The sequence below is a fragment of the Podarcis raffonei genome, chromosome 1 (assembly GCF_027172205.1).
Source record: "Podarcis raffonei isolate rPodRaf1 chromosome 1, rPodRaf1.pri, whole genome shotgun sequence".
In the NCBI taxonomy this organism is placed as follows: Eukaryota; Metazoa; Chordata; class Lepidosauria; order Squamata; family Lacertidae; genus Podarcis; species Podarcis raffonei.
This window is the reverse complement of record NC_070602.1, coordinates 14,412,598-14,430,199: the sequence shown is the minus strand read 5'-3', so window position 1 is coordinate 14,430,199 and position 17,602 is coordinate 14,412,598. Positions and strand designations below refer to the sequence as shown.

Sequence of the window (17,602 nt, the reverse complement as noted above, 5' to 3'; positions counted from 1 at the left end):
GACCCAGCAGAATTAGTGGTCATAAATCTACATGAGTCTACTCTGAGTAAAAGTTAATTGAATATAACCTTAATTCAGTTAACTGATCAATTAACCAGATTTAGTTAACTGGTCTCACTAGCTTGCACAAGGACTTTGGCTAGTGCAACAAGGTTCCCACCCCTCCAAATTCGCTGTGGGTGTTAGGAGAATGCCCAGAACAGGTTTTTCTCCAGGTGGAAATGTCTTGATCGTGACTGAAACAGTCATCCAAAGAAACAGGTGTTGCAATACTACCTAGAGAGACTTGGCTTTGCGTAAATACCTAGAAAGATAAAATTTGGAAACAGAAGCATAAAGTGACTGGAATATTGTGCAGTATTGGCTGGAAGGCTGGAGCTTCCTAACATGTCAGGAGAGATGCTCAGTGGCTGCTAAAAACCCTACTGGCCGTCCTTTTATAGAGGTGGTTGTTTGAAACCACTGACTACAAGTTAAGCCCACCAATACTATATTTCCCAACTTCAGAATGGACTCAGGGTCTTGGATTTATTTTGGGTTGGAGCCTATGGCTGATTAGCATCCTATACCCTTTTAAATGTGTTGGTGGGGAGGGGGGATTATTGTTTTCATAGAATCATAGAATTGTAGAGTGGGAAGGGGACCCCAAAGGTCATCTATTCCAATTCCCTGCAATGCCGGAAACTCGGGATAAAGCATCCATGACAGATGGCCATCCAACATCTCCTTAAAAACATCCAAGGAAAGAGAGTCCACAACCTCCCGAGGGTTTTGCTTCCCCCCTTTTGTTCTTGTTTTTATTCTGTGTATTGTGTGAACTGCCCTGAGATCTACAGATACAAATTTAATAAAATAATAATATTTTTAAAGGTATATTGATGCATGGAGGGAGTTTTCCTCCTTCATGGAGTGGGAAGGGGCAGCAGAGGAATTGTCACTTGTCACAGTTTCAGTAATCTTAGTTATTTCATCGCTGCAATATACCTCTGTTTCTGCTAATTTATCTGTGTTATATAATAGCTTTTTAAATAGTAGCATATGTGAGGGTGTTTTCTCTTGCATTCAAACAGCAAGAGACAAGAACCAGACAATCATGCATCAGACTTAAGTGTTATATAGCAGACATTTTTTTGTAAACCTTTGGGACTAGAAAATTGAGCAGGGCTGATAAGGAGGACACTAGGAATATGTGATCTGTGTCTTTGTCAAGGTTACTGCTTCAGAACTAGCCTAGTTATATAACGGACAGCAGTAGCTGCAACAGTACATGGTACCCTGGCAAAAGGTCTTTCTAGTAAATAACTGCTTATTCATTTGCAGACCTATTCAGAACTCTTTGTGAGCAGTAAGTGCCCATTATAAATTTATGACGAGCATTGGCTTTTAATGGAATATTCTGCTGTACTATTAGACAGAATTGTTTCAAGTTTGGGAGGCAATGGTCTCCTGCCGGAATCTAACTTTTAACACATATTTTGTAGTCCAACAGTTACAACTACATTAAAGAATCTTGGAGCACTTTACAGACGCCAGGGCAAGTTTGAAGCTGCTGAAACATTAGAAGAGGCAGCAATGAGGTCCCGTAAACAGGCAAGTGCTTTGTTCATCAAGCGTTTCACTTCTGATAGTGTTAAGCTACAATTATTAGTATTTTGTTACAAAGAATTTGAATTTAACTACAGTGAATCTGAACTGTCTAGAATTTCTTTTTGTACCTCCGCTTGGAAGCCTGCTTCAGTGCAAACCGTGATTTAACACTGATCCTGTGGCAATGCTATATCCTGGTTAAAACATACTGTAGATGAGGATGGACTTACACAGATGAGAAAGGAGGAAATGTCATGGTTAGGAGATTGTCTGCACTCCCTTTATTGTTTTTCAGAAGCAGATATTGGCAAAATAATCCAGACAGGAAATCCCAACTTCCATGGGGGGGGGGACCACACTGAAGTTTAGTATGAACAATCAGAAATATGTAACTAGATAACACATTCTTTTACTCTGATTTTTTAATGATATTATGTTAAAAGAAAATTCTCACTTTTTAAGAAAACGTGTGGAGAGTAATAATAACTTTTATATAAAATATTTGATACGGCCACATTTGCAATATTGTGTGCAGTTTTGGTTGGCCTCAAAAAGGATGCTACTAAGAACAAGGACAGAAATCCTGAAACTGCCTTTAGTGGAGGATTTTTAAACTGGGGAAGTAAGTAAGGCCAGGACCCAAGCAGTTGTGCATGCCAGCAGAAAGCACTTCCACTTAAGGAGAGGGGTTTACAATGTTTCCTTTCTAACTGCAGCCCTTTGTCCTGCTTCAAAGGGTCTCCTGACCTTCAGGAACATGTATGCTGCAGTAGAAGGGTGGGAAACAAAAACACAAATGGTTTGCAGAGAATTCCATATGCAGCCCCTTGAACCTGGCCTAAGTTAACGGAATTGACAAACCTAGTTAGAATATAGTGCGTCATTGGCGAAATTATCACCTTCAGACAAATTAGTCAGAACATGTTACTTTTACTAGAACATTAATTTTGTTGGTGTAGATAATATGCAAACAATATTTTCTCCTCAACCTTACCTTTTTAATTCTGTAATATATGTGCTTCATGGTTATGCTTCATATACAGCTAATGGGTGCTTATTTATTCAGTAATGTTTTGTAGACTCCATAGTAACTTGATGATAATTGCTCTTCTCACTCATGGCACTGAACTACTTGGTGCAAAGTAAAATGTCTGTTTCCCCTTTACTTGGCTCACAGGGTCTTGATAATGTTCACAAACAGAGAGTTGCTGAAGTGCTCAATGACCCAGAAAGTATAGAGAGAAGGCGAAGCCGCGAGAGCCTCAATGTCGACGTGGTAAAGTATGAGAGTGGCCCTGATGGAGGAGAGGAAGTGAGTATGAGCGTAGAATGGAATGGGGTAAGTACAGTACACAGTGTAAGAAAAAAACCAAACCTAGATTGGCATAGCAGTTAAGTTATCATTCTGTTGTGTATTCAGGGTTGTTCTTGGCTCATAAGCACCTGTAGTTTTGAATGTAAGCAAAAGCAATAAGATCTTGCTTTTGAGGGTGAGTTCTGACCAATTAAGCTTAAATTAAGAAAAACTCACTAAAATTTGGATTTAGATAGAAGTGTTTGAATGCTGATTGAATGTCCTGGTTAATGTATAGGACCTAATCCTTACCAGTGGTTTGTTTTATTACTGGATGCAACAGGATGGCAATTTGTTTACTTTAATAATCCCCCCCTCTTTTTTAATATCCCCCTTTGTTTCAGAAGATTTCCTTTTTCTCTGGTTCACTAGAAAGCACTGCTGTGCAATTAAATGGAATTGGTATGGAGAATTAAACCAAAAACTACACACAACATAGGTTTCTGGATGCAAGTTTCTTGCTGTGTCATGGCATCATGATGGTGCAAACATAAAATCTACCCATCTGCTGATGACAAATTGCTGCTTTCCATTTACCTATGGAAGCCTGCCAGATCCTTGATTAAAGTGAGGCCTTTCCTATCTCACGACGTCTAGTTCCACTGCTTAACGTGGAAGGTGTGCCACAGGTTACAATAACAAAACCTTTCTAAAACTTCCCATCATTGTTTAACATGTGTCTGTGAACCTGCTTGTTATTTGGTGTCTTTTACAAGTGAAACTAGTTCAGGATTTTGGTAGTACTGAGATGGTTACTACTTTTGATTTCGGTTATATTGGGCACATGGAGTGCTCTGAGGTGCAAATTGCCAGGGTCAGCCTTGTGGTGGTTTAGTTATGCAGTACACGTTTAGTCAGATTGCAGTAGTCATTGTTTTTCTAAGTTTGTCTTGTGGTGTGTAGGTCCTGTTTCATAGTGGAATACTTATCAGCTATAACTCTGTCATTTGCCAGAGCTTTAGGATCCTAAAGGCTGCTGTAGCTGTCTATATTTTTTGCTCTTTTGATGCAGAAAAAGGTTTCTCTTTCCACTGTTTCTCAGATTGGCTTTGGTGTGTGTTGTCCTAAGACAGTCAATCAGCATATAATACAAATATTATCACCTTAATACTTCCTTAATTTGTCCCCTTGGCACTAGAACTGTGTACTGTACTCTTCCCTTTTTTCTTCTGTAGTTGGCATGCCTTCAAATTGTCAAGTGTGAGGGAAGCATTTTTTCCCATCCATTTTGTGTTTTAATTAAAAAGCATGCAGGTGTGGGGTTGACAGGGGCATTCAAGAAAATAACTAAACAGTATTTCTAGGTCAGTGACATTCACATTTGATAAAACTCAGAAAGTGAACTTTTCCAGAGTGGAATGTTCCACCTTTAAAATAATGTGGCATTGATGGGTTTCTATTTCGTTTAGGTTTGCATGTCCACTTTTTCACTCCGTTTTGGTTACTTTCATGTTCAAGTTCTAAACTGAAGTTGGTTTTCTTCTACATTTCCCCCATTTCATGTTGGCATTCTTACTTTTTCTAATTTTGCAGGTGCTCAGTTCTGCTCATTTCTTCACCATGATAGTAATCTAATAATTATTAATAATATTTTATCTCATTTTGTATCCCATCCTTTCTTTCTCCGTAATGCTCATGACAGCCCAGTAGCTTCCAAACTGAGGCAAAGGGCAGCCCCACATAGAGCACATAGCAGTATTCTAGTGTTGAGGTTGCCAAAGCATAGAGTGCTGTGGCCATACTGTCCTTATTCGGGCATGACTAGTATACCAGTTATGGTAAAAAGCACTCCTAGGTATTGAGGCCACTTGGGCCTCTAGTTCCAATGAATGACCCAGGGAGTACTTTGAATCTATGTGCCTGTTCTTCAAGCCAGAATGTAACCACATCCAGAACTGGTAACTGGCCTACACCCCAGATGAAGCACTCACCCACAAGGACTCTGTCTTGCCAGGATTGTTTAAGTTATCTAAATGTCACCCAGTCTACTGCAGCATTTAAACGCTGGCCTTGGGATTTCAAGCCAACCTGACTTGGATGTGCTAATCAAACTTCGCTCCAAATCTCCAGCTTCCAACAGCTTCATATCAATGTTAAACAGCATGGGAGGGGCCAGGTTGGCAGCCTGTGGCATCCCATAGCATAAGTGCCAGGGGGCTGATGGGCAGTTCCCCAGTGCTACTCTCTGAAACAAACTTTGCAGGTAGGAACAGAACCACTGAAGTACAGTGACCCCATTTGCCATAAGCCAAAGCTGATTTTGCCTACTTGGTGCTTTTCATTTATTAATATTACATGCAAGGGTAGCCAATGTGGTGCCCTCCTGATTTTGTGGATCCTCAGCCAACACGGCTGGTGGTCAGAGATTATGGGGATTGGAGCCCACAACTCCTGGAGGGCACAATATTGGATGCCCGTGATTTAATGATTAGCATTAGTGGTTTGATAGCCACTGAATGGAAACTTCCATGTATGGGTCGAAGTGCCTCAGCTGCATGCAAAAGGCTCTTTGGGTCCTTGCCATAGATTCTCTTTTCTGCATTAGCATTCATTGTTTTACGATCTCGAATCATCTCAGTCCATTTACTGGCATGATTGTGTAAGGGTTTTAAAAACTGTTTACCTCCAGGAAAGCACTTTTCAGCAGATCTTCTCCACTAAGGAACACCTGTGCATCATAATAATAATAATAATAATAATAATAATAATAATAATAATTTATTATTTATACCCCGCCCATCTGGCTGGGTTTCTCCCACCACTCTGGGCGGCTTCCAACAAAATATTAAAATACAATGGTCTGTTAAACATTAAAAGCTTCAGACATGCCTTCAGATGTCTTCTAAAAGTCTAAACAAAATTTTTTTTTCCTTCCAGTAGCACCTTAAAGACCAACTAAGTTAGTTCTTGGTATGAGCTTTCGTGTGCATGCACACTTCTTCAGATACCAGACTTCTAAAAGTCTAGATAACTATGTGGCATGTTTGCGGACACATAGGCACTGGTCTGTCCCGTTAGATCTCACTGTTGTTTCATGTGAGCTCAGAATACGTTCAGTACTAAGGGGAGCTTGTCTGCAGTTTCTAATCTCATTAAAGAACCCCTACTAAATTCTAGGGAACTCCAGCATTCCCAGGAACGAGGTTTGGAAATCCTCACTCTAATGAAACACTAAAGCTTTGTAATATGGGTTTGTTGATAGTGCTGTTGGAGTGGGCACATCTCACTTATTTCATAGAAATTAAAGCTTAAATTGATGCACCTTGTCCCAATTGATTTCTTTTCATCACTTTTTAGTTTGGCTTGTGTAGTTTTAAAAATTGGAATGTCGCATGCCATAGTATACACCTTTGATTTAAAATAATGTATCTGCTTTCCTTTATTAAACACAGGAATATGATTTTATATACATTTAAGGAAATATATTGACTCCTTTAAAAGTTCAAAGTCCTGCGCAATTTAGAACCTAGAATAAAAGACAACAGAAGGTTTGCGGTCCTTCATTGGCTTTCTTTTGCATTATGGATCCTATGAATTTTTTAAGCTGTTGTCTCTGCTGATTTTGAGAATTTATACGCAACATTAGCGGGTGACCTAGAAATACTGTTAAGACTAACAAGCTCAAAATGGAAAACTGTTGAACTTCTCCCCACAACAGTTTCATTCAGTTTTTTCTCTCTCCATTTCTGTCCGACAGGCCTAGATGCCTTTTCTGATTCTTACACTGTCTCCTGCATGGCGGGCGTGCAGCATCTTCAAGCTCTAAACTTCTCTCCACTACTGACTGCTGTGTATTTAGCAATCCCTTAAGATCCTTGTCAGAGCTGCACTTCTTGTAAAAATGGCCACTTCTTCAGTGCTGGTGTCTCTCTCTCTTTGGGGCAAGGGTTCCTCTTTCTTTCCTGTACATGTTTAGCTTTGCCAGATATGTATCTAGTCTTACAAAATGTGGTGTTAATAACCATTTGCTGTGTAACAGATGAGAATTAACAAAACTAAGAATGAACTTGATAAGTAGCTGTTTCACTATGATGAAAGGTAGTTTAAATTATCACACAAGGTGTTATTAAAATGGCATGATGGTGACCTTTACAGAATATACAGGTGGGTTTTTTTATTTAAAAAAGCAAGGCATGTGCTCACAGTGCTTTAAAGTGTATTTAGAGACCTATAACATGGGTTAACATCAATATGGAACTCTGGGTGTCTTATGCTTATCCTAAAGTAGCAGTGCTGTTTAGTCTTCATGTGAAAGTTCAGCAGTTACGCTTTTCTCTACTAATCTTGGTGTTGGGTGACTTTGTGTATTTGTCTTTCTAACTTCTAATAAACTCACTCCAACTGATGCCTGTTTCTGTCTGCTGTGTAGTACTTTGAATTCTGCATAGCTACTGTAGGAAAGGAGGCTTTCTAGAAACTGCAAGGCACTGTTAACTTGCAGTTAAGTACACATGGATTTCTTTGTCAAGCAATAAATATAATAGGTCTTTGGCCATACATCTTGACTTCTGGAAAAATAAGAACTATTAAAAAAAACTGTCTCCAAATACTGTACTATAAAATAAACTAATGTAATGTGAAGCAAGCTCTTGATTCACGTATTATCTTTCTGGAACACAGTTAAGGATACAAAGTAGAATAACTTCACTATGGAACTTAATGCTTGCATATGCTTTTGTTCTTGTTTATATGCATGTTTATTACATATTGCCCAAGTTAGAGTGAACGAATTCATTAAACATGTAATGCTACTGCTTGGTGGTGGTCTTTTACTGTATTCATGGTTAGCATGGAGTGGTGTGGTGGTCCTGCAAATAAAAACTTTATATATCCTGTAAGAAAGGGCACCTGCCCATAAGGTTTTAATATACATTTGTTAATTTTGTATTTTATCTGTGAGGGAGTTAGGAGTTTAATCTCTTGTTTCTTTAAGGAAGTGTACGCAATCCTTCAGGACCTTCTCCTGAGTAAGCTTCATTGAGATGTTGTGGAGCTGTGTAACTTCTCATCTCAATGAATCTGGTGGCATAGGGGCGATAATACTGGACTGTGTCCGGAAGAATGCTTGATAAACACAAATAATGCTTTTCATTAGATTTCTGGTGCTCATCTCAGAGCACCAGAGAAGGTAACAGCAAATTTAAAAAACACGCCATTAAATTTTGTTTATAAATTAAGTGATACAATTTTGTCCTTACCATTTAATGGTAGCAAAGTAAGAATATTGAACTGTAGTTGTAGCAACTGCTGAACTGTGACAGAAGGTCAAAGCTTTTGCAGTTTTAAATGTGCTCATTTTTTTCAGGATGGTACTGGATCTCTAAAACGCAGTGGCTCCTTTAGCAAACTTCGTGCTTCAATTAGACGCAGCAGTGAGAAGTTGGTTAGAAAGCTGAAGGGAGGAAGTTCACGAGAGAGTGAACCAAAGAACCCCGGGTAATTATTTATTTCTAGATGTGCTGGAACGCTTGGTGCTGTACCCATCATGCTGTATAATGGCTTTTTCTGCTGTATCTCGTGCGTGAATTGCAGCATAAAATCTGACGGCAGATCTCGCAGAAATGTAATACAAAGGATGTTTGTAGCACTTGTTATAAGTTAGCCCTAACAGCTGGAAAGATTGTTCTCTGTACTTAACAATTTGATTGTAAACAATGGCTCTGTAAAAGCAAAACTTCCAATGTTATGTAAACTCCAGAAAGAATTGCCCCAGAATTACCTGTTCTGTCTTGCCACACAGGAAAAATATTGATGCACTTCACTGAATTTCAGCAGTTTCCCCTTTAACAATAAAATATGAGTATATTAATTCTGATAACAGGGTTAAGGCATATTTGGTTCAGAAGAACTTAACATACATTTATGAATGTGTGTGTATAAATGTGGTTGCGATAGGTTATTGAAATGCTTCATGTTTACTTAACTGGCTAAATATTTGCACTTTCATTCAACATTTTTTACATACTAATATCAGCCATTCTACTTTCTGCAAAGAACACAAGTGTAAATTATTGTTGAAATGAAAATTAAGCAAAATACATCAGCCACTCCTTGACATACACCAGAAATATGAATGGTACTAGTACCGATAAGTCTTCCTCTTGAAACTTGCTTATACATGGATCATGTGACTGGATTTGTTGTGCAAAACAGTCAGTATCCAAATTTTGTTATCCTTAATGTGTATGTGCAGAGATTAATTTCAGAAGAACTGCAGTAGCAGGTAAATAGCCACTGTTCTCTGAAGTTAGATTATAAATGGGAACTAATCAGTATTACCAGGAACCTTTTTTTAGGCTTGAAGATATTTTTGGTGCTTGTATTCACTGAAGTTGAATACTATCACTGCTGTACAAATTGCAGTGTTAGTTTTATTGTAAGACGTCAGCCAGGCTTGTAAAATGACCACTTGATTAGTACAAACCAATGCTCATAATATAGTGTACAAGATTTAGAGTTACACAGAACTCTGCAGGTTGGCGGTTCGGGAGGAGATCCTCTAAAAAGGGGGGAAATAGTTGTTTTGAGTTGAATTATATTATTACGCACTTGTCTGCAGATCATTATGGAAGTTCATAGAATCATAGAGTTGGAAGGGTCCTGGAAAGTAATCTAGTTCAATCCCATGCTAGTGTAGGAAATCCATTGCTGCAGCATCCCTGATAGGGGGCTTAAAAACCTCTAAAGAAGGGGAGTCCACTTCTTTCCAAGACAATCTTTCCCACTATTGAACTGCTTATTTGTAAGAAAGTGCTTCCCTCCTAACGGAGGAGAGGAGTTTATTGTTTTATTTTTGTTCTTGTTTTTATTAATTATTTTGTGTTTTTAACTTGTATTTTTATATTGTGAACCGCCGTGAGATCTATGGATGAAGGGCAGTATACAAATTCAATAACTAAATAATATTTAGCCCAAATCCACTTGTAATTTAAAGCTCTTTGTTTCGGTCCTACCCTCTGGAGCAACAAAAAATAAATCTGGCTCATAGAATTGCAGAGCTGAAAGGGACCCCAAGGGTCATCTAGTCCACCCCCCACACACAGTTCAGGAATGCAGTTTATCCCATCTGAAAGTTCTTCAAGTATTTGGACATAATTTATCAGTTTAGAAGCTTCATCTAGAATTCCATACCACCCAAAGGGATAGTTCTTTCCCCCCAAAAACTTCTTAGTTTTTATTTTAAGTATCTTCAATTAAAGATAGGGAAAAACATGAACTGCAAGATTGTGTATTTGCAGTGTGTGTAACCTTAGTCTTGCATTCTTCATTGTGAATATTGATTTGTCCTAATGAAAGCGGTATTCTACCAGTCTCTACAAATATATAGAACTCTGAACAGTTACATATTGGTGATGCTGTGAAGAATTTTAGCTAAACGTTTTAGATCCCCCACCCCATGTGTGCAAGCAGAAGCATTCCTACTTTTCCAGATGTCCTCAGGTATAGACTAGGATACAAAGAGCCACTTTAGCCATTGCATAATGATTTCAACACTCCCAACAAGGAGTTTTGACTTTGATTCCCCCCAGCCATATCACATAAACTGGTTTTGAAACACCTGGCATTTTAAGAGGCTTCATGCATTTTAGGGTGCTATTGATGAGCAACCAAGGTCCATAGGTGCAGAGAACTCACTGTGTGGTTCTTTGGATATTTTTGCGGGGGGAGGGGTGTCGGGCTGAATTGAGGAAGGAGCCAGATAAGCAGTCTCTCTCAGCACCTTCATGTCTGTAATCAACTATTAATCAATTAACTTTTAACCACTATCCCCGCAATGTGGTGGTATAATTTTCTGATTAACTACTAATCCCTAAAACTGAAAGCTGGAACCTGCTTCATGGTTAACATTTGGTTTACAGTTCTTCTGAACATTTAAGGAAACCCAGACTCTCTGTGAGCGTAGTGATATAATCAAGCAAGACTCCTACCTCAGTGATACCTTCTTGAAGGAGATTTCAGATGTGCTGCAATAATACTAGTGCTATTAACCAGTTGTAGATTCGAATGCAAAGGGAAATGCTGAAAATCATAAATAAACCAGTTCTCTTCAGTCTTGCCTCAAACTTGAAAAATGTACAAGTGCACTTGCCAAAATTTTAATGGTCACATATAGCTAGCTAACTTTTTGTTCTAAAATTACTAAATTTGTATAGGGACAATTCATTGACATGATGAAACACTGTATTTTTGTTAGTTCATTATTTAACATTTCAGCATTGCATCTGTGGATTTTTACTTTTTATTTATTTTTTTATTTGCTTAGAATTTGAGTTTTGTGTTCATGCTCTATGTGGTGCGTTATGTATATTTAGTTAACATTTTTTTCGCTTTACTGTATTATTTTATATATATATAAATAAATAACACAGGTGTCAACGCTGCATGGCTTGCTGCTTCTTTGTGTTGCTAACACTTGTGTTGCGTTTAAAAAACGTGTGCATTGTAGTTTTTGGAGGCTTTAAAAAAATTATTGCTTAAATAAAATCATAGTGGCACTGACACTGTGTAGGTGCAGCCGTAAAGATTATGCCCAACTATACATGCATGTATAACTTCATTCATAATCTTTATTTTGATTGCCAGGTCACAGATTTATTATAGTCAAATGTTTGCATAATTTTTAAGGATGAGAAATCGCACTGACTTCAATGTTGTGTACACTCTTGTTGGGACTTTTGGACGAACCCTGAGCCATTTTCACTTTGAACAACCAGCTCCTTTTCTCCCCTGGCTAGCAAGAGTCTCAGTTTTAAGAACAATCTATTATGTGGCACAGAGGGCTGCTCTTTGAGAACAGTTCTTTACACCCTGCAATATGATGCAGATGGGTAGAATGCTTGTCAGGCCTGGCCCTTGCCTTCCAATTAACCTGTATCAGCATGTCCCCTTCTCCTAATTTGTCTGTGAGACTAAATAATTTGGATCGCCATATTCTTGCAAAAGTGCAAGGGGGTTTCAGTGTAGGTTTCTCAGCATGGTTCCTTGTCCTGCAGTTTACAAAGTGGCTAGTGAGAGCAGTCCTGTTTCCTAGAGCTGTCAATTGAGACAGGTAGTTTCTTCTACACATAGGAAATAGTAAACAACTTTTACTCAAAATAGACTCATTGACATCACCGAAACCAGTTTAAATGTGTCCATTAATTTCAGTGAGTCTACTCTGTGTAAAAGTTGCGCATTAAGGGTCGGCCTGCAAGGAATGCATTTTGGAATTAGCGTGACCGTTTTGATACAGCATTGTGAAAAAGATTTGGAAGCTAATGTTATGGAGAAATATTAATTGCTCACGCATTGCTCTGCAATATAGGTGGTGGCTACTCATCTTACAATGATCCCTACCTAGATTTTTTGAGGCACTTTAAATTGCAATATGGTTAAATGTTGGATAACTTCTTTTAAAAAATCCTTGAACCACTATGGGTATAACTTCACATACTTTTGTGATACATATATTGCAGCTATAAATTTGTTAGTTGTTGATGTGGCAGTGTATTAACAATACCCTCTGAAACTGAGAGCTTCATTTGACGATTGTTAGAATAGCAGAGCTTTCACTGCCTTGCACAAGTTTCACCCCACAATCCAGGCAAGACAGAGATTGTATTATCTATCCCATTCTCCATTAAAGTTACAAATCATACCAAAACTTTGAATATCCAAGCCTTAATTATGTAGAAGCCCACCAAGGGCTCTGGTTAAATGCTCCTTTTTGATGGGTTTGCTAATGCTACTTATACAACTTTATCTTGGGTAGCTTATTGATTTTTATTTTTTCTAAGAGACTGGACACCTCTCAGATTAAGATCCAATTTAGTAACTGACATTCTGCAGATGGAATGACATCTAGTGTTTCCTGAATGTTTTTGGTGTCTTAGCTTTGATATATTTTAGATTAAGGAAGATGCATGTGCGCCAAATGTTATCTTTTAGAAGATACTAGGAGTTACATTGCAGTAAAATTCTTGTTGTATACATATGTGTTCAAAGCGCTCCATTTCAGCCCTTCTGATTGGTTTATCCTTGCATGTTCACTGTCCAGCATGAAGCGTGCCAGCTCACTGAATGTTCTTAACATGGGTGGCAAGGCAACTGAAGATCACTTTCAAGTAAGAAGCCCTATCATATTCTTAATGCAAGTAGATGGTACTGGCAGGGCTTGGATTGAAGAATTGGATCGGTCACTAAAATGGCAGCAGTTTTGGATTATTCCTGGTTCTGATTTCAAACATTCAGTCGGCTGTTTAGAGACTGGACCATATGACACAATGTTTGGCAGTACACTCTGATGAACTGCTTTGCACATTTTTTTGCTATGTGAGCCAAACTCCTTAAAAAGAAAAGGTGGCAACTCTGTAAACAGCTGCTTGCATGTGTGAATGGGTCTTGTCATGTACTGATATTGTAAGTACCGTATTTTTTGCACCATAACACTCACTTTTTTCCTCCTAGAAAGTAAGGGGAAATGTCCGTGTGTGTTATGGAGGAAATGCCTACGGGTGGCATGCCTACGGATTTTCCTCCTCTAAAAACTACGTGCGTGTTATGGTCAGGTGCGTGTTATAGAGCGAAAAATACGGTAATTCAAAAATATTCCTATAAGCATCCTGTAGAGTCCAATAACAGCTAGTGGAAACACCAGATACTTGGGCCTTATGGAAAACAGTGGGCTAGATGGTAAAACTGTTCCCAAACTCTACGCCTCAGGAGACACTTGGGAATTGCATGGGTGAATGCTTCTTATCTATTAGCTCTGCTCACATGAAAATCCCATGGATTTGAATTTCTTGTTTATGTCCTCCTGGGATAATTTGAAAAAGTCCCATTGGAGTGAACAAGCTTACATTTTTTCAGGCCTAAAACTACTCTTATCTGCTCCACCTGGAGCTGCTCTTAATAAGGGATCAGAGACTTGATACTGGCTTAGAAGTTAGCTACCTGCCCTTGCACAAGTGGGAGTAGGCAGGACTCGCCACACTTGTCTTGTAGTATATTAAAAGTGGTAACAGAGGCTGATTGAGCTCTTGAAAGCTTGAGCCCCACTTGCCTGAGAGGCCGCTGTGGCTCACTTCATGCTGTGAGCTATCAAGAGAGTCAAGAATGTCCATTTCAGGATAACATCCCTGTCCCTAAGCTTTGAAAACCAAGAACAGATGGGAAAACTGTTCTTGGCTGCTTAGGAATGCAATCTCCCTTTCTCAATTTTGTGAAAAGATGAGCACCTTTTTGGACGTGTTACAGTAATTGCATGCTGTATTCTTCCACATTGTATAGTGTTGAAAAGTTGGCCTGCGAACAGCATACGGGACATTATTGCAGCTTAATAAATGTCAAATAGCAATAGTTGCTGTGAGCTTTCCAGATAATGAGCATAGACAGAGACTTGCACAGTTGAAATAAAATGAGTTCTAAGTGACAGTGGCCTGAATTCAGTTTGGGTACTAGGGTTTTTCAGTTTTCATCTTCTCTACTGCAGGCCCTTGCCTTCACCTGAAAAAGCTGGGCTTCCAGAGCAATTTGATCCAGCACATGGTTTTATAGATGGCTAGGAATACCAACTGCTTCCTTGAATGAATGCAGAAGAAACTGTGCTGACACAGGCCTCTTTAGAAACTAGGCAGCAATTTTTAAAATAAGGGTTACTTTTAAAAGTTCACCTACTGAGTGCTTGCTGATGAAAAAAATATACTGGGGTGACATTAGGGCAAGCCAAGGCTGCAAAACAGTAGCCCTTGCATATCATTTGCATGAAATACACTTCTCATGTGCCAAGATCCTAGCCTGTATTTCATATAACACCTTCACCGAAATCACTAGTGTTCTGTATTGTGCCTCTTAACTAATACATAACTGCAACTAACTTGTGTGAAGAAGTAGCGACTGCTTCAGTACTAACCTGATGCACTTGTCGAAAAGTTTACACAAAGGAAAGGGAGCGAGTCTGTAAAGTAGCATTTCCAGTTGTTCAAAATGTTATTGTGTTAAGTTCCAAAAATGAATCCATGAAACACAATCCAAATACTTTGAGGAAAAGAAATTCCGCTGTTCTTTGGGTTATCTTACCGTATGAAAAAATAAATGGCAATTGAGAGGTTTTTATTCTGAATTCTTTAATCGGCACCAGATCTTTAATACAACACCAGAGAGAAGTGTAATAGGTAGGATTCCTGCCTTGAGAAATTAACCGCTGAGGCAACCTGATCTCATGGCATGGATGAGATCTGTGCTACTCTTAACATGTTCCAATAAACACGCATTCTTCTTACACAGAGATTATTTGTGCAGAAAACTGTATTTTTTTAAAAATGGCTGTCAGTCAGAGCAATATTTCACCTTCTGGGTCAAGTACTTGACACAGCACATACACACAGAAAATTGCAATAAATTGTATTGGATAAGGTGAAGCATCAGCTGCTACTGCTTTCAGAGTACAACATTTTGTATTCTCTTAAGTTGGCCAAGGTTGCTCTGAATTTCACCACTTACAAGGCATCTGTCTCCCATGCTAGGAAATGGCTTATTCATAAGGGCTGTGACACGAAAGACCATATATAGTGGGGGCTCTATTACAGCCCCCTCCTCATGCTCCTGGAAGAAACACTTCTGAAGGTTGGAGAGGACTTGTCACTCATATGCACACACACTGCCTTTGGCAGTCTGGCCATGAGATTGGAAGCATCTATTTTCAACCAACTGTGTTAGAATTAGTAGAACGAACTGTGTTCTACTGTTTGTCCCGACAAGCCAAACTTTTAATTTCCGATCCTGGCTTGTTCAGATAAACCATGGTTGAAAATGGACATTGATGCACTGGAGGGGAGGGGAGGGGAGGGGAGTGGGCTTGTGTCTCTGAATGCTAAACCATGGCTTAGCATTTTGTCCAAACCAGAGCTTTGTGGGGAGAGCTAACTGTTCATGTTCAGAGCTCTTTCTATTCCTGCTTGGATTAGAAATACAACGCAGGCACTGATAAAGATGGTAAGAATTATTCCCATTCCAAACTGGAGCAAAGTTTCCTATTCATATATTAAACCACTTTGAAACTTGGTTTTAAAAAAAATTCAAACTAATGGTAAATGAAAAATACTTGTCTGCTTTGGTCTTATTCTTGATTCTTATTATTCATTGTTCTTTTGTTTTTCTCCAGCGTTTGTATTTTAAATGGTTGGGATTGTTTTAAACTGTGCATAAACTCTTTCCATTCTTTTTCCCCATGCAGGGACGAACTAATTGTCTGACAGACTCAAGAGCTCTGAGTGCCAGTCACACTGATTTGGCCCACTGAGGTTCTGGGACAGATGCTAGCTAAACAAAATTCCCTTGTGAATTACAAAGCACTGAGGTTCAAAGTTTTTGGGTTCCCTGTTATGGTCTTTCTAGAACCATCTAGGTTAGAGATGTCGTTGAGAGGACTGTTGCTCCTAGGCCTTCCTAAAATGTGACATTTAAAAAAGGCCCCTAGAGACTTGCTTCTTTGTCAAATATAGAGATGGTTGCTAGATATCCTGTGCTGACCCCTTGGACCCAAGTGGGATTAGCACTTCTCACTAGCTCAAACCAGGAATTTAGTTGCCTCCTGGAAACTTTTCATGGGTGTTCCCAGAAGTTGGTTCAGTTTTCAAGTTCCTTCCTCCGGTAATTCTCTCTGGGGTGCATTGTTTAAGGCCCAAATTTGTTCATTCTCTCCTATTTCCTCTCACCTGCTTTTTTGGCTCAGTTTCTCCTCTTTGGTGATCAGATCACCTTTCCTTGAATCAGTTTTTAAAATGCCCCTTTTTCTTTCTGCACCCCTTCCACCCTGTCTTACAAAGACTTCTCGTAATTCTGGTCAGTTCCAGTCACAACCAGAGTATTGGTGGCTGTCGTGTTATGTTTACTTTCCTTGTGATTTAATTGCTACTTGGTGTGTGTGTTTGTGAACATTAAACCAATTAAGTTAATGAATTTTAATGATACAATTACATTGCAATTGATTGAAGCAGTAGCACTGGAGATACACTCTCCACTTCCTGCTTTAAGGCTTGTTTTTTGTGCCTTTCACTTCAATGCTTATTGCGTACTTGGTTTCTAGAACCTCTCTCAGGCTTATATTTTCAAGGCCTGTTTCTCTTAATCCCGCACCCCCCAACATGGAGTTTCCCCCTATGATCCTGCTTGGGAGCTCAGCCACATTGACATTTCATTGTCCTCCATGTTTTTCTATCTCTCTGACTTTCTTGGTGTGCACGCTGATGGTTGGACGAAATGCGCAGAATTAATTAGATGATTGGACCAATGGAAGTTTTTAACTGATTGTTTAATTAAACTGTTCTGCAAAGTTAATAGCATAAGAACTGGTCTACTGTACAGTTCATGCAGAATTGGGAAGTTACTTACTCTTTTAGACAACTCTTCTACTTTTCCTTTGGACACTTCTCGGCAAGAGTGGCCTGAGTGATGCTGAGAGAAGGGTGATTTGGATACTGAGGAAGAGGCTTCTTCCACAGTGATGGAGTGGTCTTGTGCCAAATATAAACTCACTCTCCATGAACATCAGGGGATCATCCTACCAACTGTTGTCCACCCCCCTCATTTCATGGAGGGGGCACGGCACTCTTTGGGTGTATGCAGAGCCTAAGAGCTGTTGCCAAAACTCATCTATTTAGACCGACTTACTCGCTTTCTTCC

The 17,602-nt window shown here is 39.1% G+C and overlaps 1 protein-coding gene across 12 annotated transcripts in view; it reads left to right on the top strand.

Annotated features, from left to right (window-relative positions):
• The window catches only part of KLC1 (kinesin light chain 1), a 38,214-nt gene extending 21,048 nt beyond the window's left edge, over positions 1-17,166 (top strand). For 3 of the 12 annotated variants that reach the window (XM_053363885.1, XM_053363797.1, XM_053363959.1), the window contains exons 12-15: positions 1,482-1,590; positions 2,765-2,926; positions 8,247-8,377; positions 12,978-13,338. In XM_053363885.1, coding sequence (XP_053219860.1) covers positions 1,482-1,590; positions 2,765-2,926; positions 8,247-8,377; positions 12,978-13,224 — 649 coding nt within the window. In that variant the 3' untranslated portion in view covers positions 13,225-13,338. Of the gene's footprint in view, positions 1-1,481; positions 1,591-2,764; positions 2,927-6,638; positions 7,287-8,246; positions 8,378-10,818; positions 11,323-12,977; positions 13,340-16,154 lie in introns of those variants that run through there. The other 9 variants (XM_053364203.1, XM_053364112.1, XM_053364473.1 and 6 more) reach the window with 9 other exon arrangements.
• Positions 17,167-17,602: the final 436 nt, after the last annotated feature.